The sequence below is a fragment of the Myotis brandtii genome, unplaced genomic scaffold (genome assembly GCF_000412655.1).
Source record: "Myotis brandtii unplaced genomic scaffold, ASM41265v1 scaffold181, whole genome shotgun sequence".
In the NCBI taxonomy this organism is placed as follows: Eukaryota; Metazoa; Chordata; class Mammalia; order Chiroptera; family Vespertilionidae; genus Myotis; species Myotis brandtii.
Genome location: NW_005356712.1, coordinates 1,963,847 through 1,968,839, shown reverse-complemented (window position 1 = coordinate 1,968,839; position 4,993 = coordinate 1,963,847). Strand labels below are relative to the sequence as shown.

General features: G+C 60.3%; 1 protein-coding gene and 1 long non-coding RNA gene across 2 annotated transcripts in view; one reads left to right on the top strand and one right to left on the bottom strand.

Moving 5' to 3' along the window:
- SRRM4 (serine/arginine repetitive matrix 4) overlaps nucleotides 1-4,970 on the top strand; it is a 143,119-nt gene extending 138,149 nt beyond the window's left edge. The window contains exon 13 of the mRNA XM_014537691.1: nucleotides 4,600-4,970. Coding sequence (XP_014393177.1) covers nucleotides 4,600-4,621 — 22 coding nt within the window. The 3' untranslated portion in view covers nucleotides 4,622-4,970. The remainder of the gene's footprint in view (nucleotides 1-4,599) is intronic.
- LOC106725688 overlaps nucleotides 7-4,993 on the bottom strand; it is an 89,493-nt gene continuing 84,506 nt past the window's right edge. The window contains exon 4 of the long non-coding RNA XR_001361615.1: nucleotides 7-3,642. This is a non-coding gene — a long non-coding RNA (uncharacterized LOC106725688). The remainder of the gene's footprint in view (nucleotides 3,643-4,993) is intronic.

Here is a 4,993-nt window from a genome sequence, read left to right as displayed (position 1 = left end):
CGGGCCCTGCCCTCGGCCAGCCCCCCTCCCTGCCCACCCTGCCTTCTTGGTGACAGACATTGAGGGCTCCTGGACCCTGTCCTTCCTGAGCTCCTGGGAAGAGGAAAAGAGGGGTCGGCCTCTATGTCCAGCTGCGAGGAGCCTCCACCAGCGCCACCCTGGGTTCAACTCAAGCCTGGACCTATGGAGAGACCACCCTGTTGGCACACACCCCTCAAGGCTTTGCAAGCAGCAGCGGGGCCATGACTCCAGCGTTTGGGCCTGGCCAGGGGAATGCAGAGATGGCTCCACTGACACCTGCTCCCAGGATGCAGGGCGACATCACCCTGCCCTCAAGCCGGCTCCTGGCTCAGGGTTACGGATCCCTCGTGGGGGTGGGCGTGGGGTGGGGGGCAAGAGAAGAGACCAAGGGCACTTCAGCTCCAGGAGAGGGTCAGGCCTTTCACCCCCAAACTGGCCAGAGCAAAGGCTAGAGGCTGTTGAGTCCTAGAAGGGCCGTGTGTGAGCAGGGACGCGGGCGTTCAGTTGGGAGGAGGGTCCTCTGCCCAGGGATGCAGACACAGAGGAAGGGCCTGCGGCTCCAGTGCCCCCGCAGGTCAGGAGAAGGGGCCCAGCAGGTTCTAGCACGAGAGGCCACCCTGGCTCACCCACAATGCCTCTGGGCTGTTCGCAGGGACCGGCAACCTCCCGGGAAAGGACACAACAGATAGGCAGGAAGCAGGGCCACAGCCCCACCAGCTGGCACCAGCTTAATTCCATGGGACCATCTGCTGAACATTCCCCAGTGCCATGGTCAGCTCCCATCCCCCAGCGCCAGCCCGTCGGGCCTTGCCCTCCGGTTGGCGCCTGCCTGCCCCCTCCCCTCCCCCAGACGGCCACACCCTGGATCCTGCCCAGTGCAGCTGAGTACCCACCTCGGCCTACGCCTCCCCCTTTGCCTCTCAGGAATTTTGCTAGGATGGGGCATAGCAGCTCAAGTTTGGGGGAAAGACCCAAATCCAGAGAGCCTGGGGGTCTGGGGTGCTCCGTGCCCAAGGCTGCCCGTGGCTTCTGAAGTTCCTTGTCAGTGGAGGAAGCCCCACCCCACTCTGCCCTCCGCCCCTGTCCCCTGCCCAGGGCTGGGCAGTGGGTAAGCTGATCTCTAACACACAAACACCAGCAGCTGCTTCGTGCACAGAAGGCAGCGGATGGGGTGAGAGAGGATCCTGAAATAAACTCCGGGCAGCCCCTCGCCAGCCGACCGGCTCTCCGGAGCCTGGTGGGCGGGTTCCCGTGTGTGGTGGCCACAGCAGCGGGACAGGACATGGGGAGAGCAAGGGACCGCTCTCAGCTGTGGGGAAGCGGGGACCAGCATCCTTTACCCCTCACGCCGCAGGGAAAACATTTGGAAGAAAAACGTGTTTTTTCTGAAGCAACAACCCTCCCTCACCAGTCTTTCCCATCACCTCAGCCTGAGGGGCCAGAAGCTGCCCTGCGACCCCCCAAACCCTGCACCCTTCGGGCAGCGCAAGGACCTGGCCTCCCAGGACGCCTCTGGCCCAGGCCCGGCCCCCGCCCGCCAAGACCTACGGATGCCAATGCTGTCACCACAGAGGCAGGATGGCAGGTGCCGGGAGGGCATGTACAGCAACTGTAAATAACCCTCTTCCCCACCCGGAGCCCCGCTGGACGCCACCCCCTTCACGGAGACTGAGGCTCCCGGAGCCACGGCGCCTCCTTAGGAAGAAGCGAGAGGCCCAGGGGACCGCCTGGCCTGGCCGCCAGCAGCCTTTTATTTATTTTACGTATTTATGTTTATTTATTTATGTGATGCGATCTCGCTGCGCCACCATCGGCAGTATTCCCTATTTATTTATTTATATGGAGAGGCTGTGTGTGTATGTGTGGGGGGAGGAAGGGTTTTCTAAAGTATTTCTGTGCATCTCACTCCTTTCCCCTAGTGTCTCTCTGGATGGGATTTGAGAGGCGGAGGGGGGTGGGGATGTTGGCTTCTGCCCTGAAAGTGAGACCCCTGAGCTCCGAGCCCCAAGGTTCATTCCTCAGCCCCCGCCCCTGCCCACCAAGTCAGTGGCTCAGAAGCTTCTGAGCTGAGGCGCTGGCTTGACAGTGAGTCACAGCTCATGTGGGGGCTGGAGTCTGACGTTGGCTGGAAGGGAACGCCGCGGTCGGAGTCGGGGCCCCTGAAAGGCACTGATGGGGGGCGGGTGGTGCCAGGCATGGTGGCCGCCCAGCCCCCGTCGTGTGGACTCGGGCGGCTGCCTGTGTCTGGGAGGCCCTGGAGGTTGGACGCCCCGGGGTTCACTAGGAGTGGTAGCTGGGGTGGCCCTTGGAGCTGACGGGGCGCTCAGATCCTGGAAGAGGCCGGGAACGTGCACACCTCGCCTCACCCTGCCCCGGGGCACCTGCTCGTGGCAGGATCACTGGGCGTCCCCGTAGCACCCGGCTGGCTTCCTGTGAGTGACCCCACTTCCGACAGGCGTGGCTCATTCCTCCCGTCCTGAGACCGCTCTGTCCTTTCTGCCCAGGTGCCAGTCATCCCGGCAGACACCCCCGCCCCAAGCAAAGGCCTCCTGTGACCTCTTGCTGCACTCTGTCAGGAGAGAGAACAAAGCTGTTTCTGAAACTGGGGAGGGAGTAAAATGAGCAGCTAGGGGTCCCCCCCAAGGTCACCTCAGAACCCATCCTGGGACCCGGGACCCAGAGGCCCTGCCAGCCTCCTCGGCCCAGCCAGCGGGGGTCTCTGGCTGGAGACGGCTCCCCTCCCACAGTCACCTTGCCGGCCCGGGATGGTCGCTGGCCTGGCTCAGCGCTGGTTTGGTGAGATTTTGCCACAGCCCTGGCGTTGCCCTGGCGTTTCCCTGGCAATGTGACTCACCTGCCTTCGCCCAGGCCTGGGAACGCGGCAGGAGGCTGCGCAGTGCCCCTGGGGCTCCTCTCACTGGGTGTGCTGCTCCTGTCCTCACACTCCCCGGCATCCTGCTGCTCTGCCGCTTCCAGGGAATGAGGCGGATGCTGGAACCTCACAGGCAGAGCGGAAAGGGGAGGGAGACAAGGCTTGAGGCCCAACACCTGAAGCCCTGGCCCCCTGCTGCGGGGTTCACTGGGCGCCCGCGCCCTTTCCGGGGCCAGTTCCCACGTGGAGAAGTGGGAGAGAGTCTGCGAGTCCATCTCCATGTTCGCCGAGGCCTGGGCAGTTCTCAAAGGCAGAGCGAGTTCCCGAGACACAGAGAAAAAAGGGACGCAGCCTGGGACACGGGGAGGAGGTTCTTCATCCGAGCGGAGCCTGAGGCAGTGTGGGTGCCCTGGGCTGAGAGGGAAAAGCCCCTGGTCAGAGCCACCCAGGCTCGGGGTCCACCTGGGCGACTGCATCCTGTGCTGCTCCCCGTCTCTGAAGGGAAGTTGGTCTTTCAGAAGCAACAGGAAATCAAGATGTTTGAAGGACACAGGGCCGGAGAGCCCCATCCCTCATTCCCTCGGACATGTCTTTCCCAGGGGTTTGCTTGAAGAGGCCAGAATTCAGGGTGCGGCCAAGGGTTCGAACGCATTTTCTCCTCAAGGGCCACTTCTGTCGCTGCTTCTGCCACATTCTCCCCCCGGATATCCAAAGTGGTCTCCTGGCACGTATCTTGTGTTTCTCTTCAGCTGAATATAAAATTTTGTCTCATAAAAATTTTTTTTAAAACCTACAGGTTTCCTTCACACTTGTCCCTCCTACATTGGCCACCTGAGTCCCGTGGGGGGTGGGGGGGATGCTAAGTGTTTCCAGCAAAGCTTCCTGAACCCCTCCCTCCCTCTGCACCAGGGGGCCCAGGCGGCTGCCTGTCTGCTCCCCTCTGTCTGTGGCTATTGTCTTTTGTTTGCTTGTTTGTTTTTCTTTTTTGATGTTTTTTTTTGTTTTTTTAGTGGTGATCGTTTTGCATTCTAAATACCATGATGGGATCCCTTATCAGAACTTGGCTTATTTAATAATTTATTTCCTATTTATCGAGTGGTGTTGGGAGGGGAGAGGAGAGGAGAGGAAAGGAGAGGAGAAGGACTACACCCGCCCCAGCATGGCTCTATGAAATCGGCCCACCTCCCAGCTCCGGGTGCGGCCGCCTGCGTGGGAGCGTATCACCCAGGTAATGACAGCGAGAATCGCCGAGCAAATTGGAACTGGCAGCAACGCAGGCTTCAGTCATACAAATTAAGCTCCAATGGAACTGAAACACTGGTTAACTCCGGGAAAACCTCATTTAGATGGAAATTAATTGAGGAATAAAATGCCTGCACACGAACCAACTTCTATTAAAAAGTCACAACTCCTTGGGAGAAAAAAGTGAGAGAAAGAAGACTGTAATCCCTCTTCTCTGGCCAAGAAGAGCTGTGCCTCATCTTTTAACGAGATGAGCCTGTGTGTGTGTCTGGATTGAGCGGAGTGGGTCTCGGGTCTCAGTCCTACTGTCTGTAGAATGGGGTGTGGCCTGCGTGTTCTTGGCAGCGTGGAGGGAGGGGTTCAGAGCTGTCTGAACCCACGCCCCGCAATCTCTCAGGAGTGCTTTCTGGCCCGGACTGTGCCTGAGGACTTCCGTGCTGTATCGTTTCTCTCCCTATTCTCAGCTGTTTCCTCCAGCAGTCGTGAGCCGAGCACCTAACAGAATCTACCACATCAGCCCAGCGGGCTCGGCGAACCCCAAGGCCATTTCTCCACATCCGGGCGGGAACGCCCACCGGGAAAACCCCAATCCAGGGACCCACCACCAGCCCAGCTCAGTCCGAGCAGCCAGCCTCTGCCCAGGACACCCAGGTCGGAGGGGAGCAGCTCTGATGTCCTCCCGCATCCTGGGACCCGGCACCCCGCACCCAGCGGCCACGCCTGCTAGCTTCTTGGTTCACAGCTAAGCAGAGCCATCCCGGGGCCTGATTTCCAGCCTGAACAACACACGGGTCTGTCCTAATAAAGGTCCCGTGGCACGGTGTTCACACCCACAGCCGGCGTCCTCTGTGCATACTG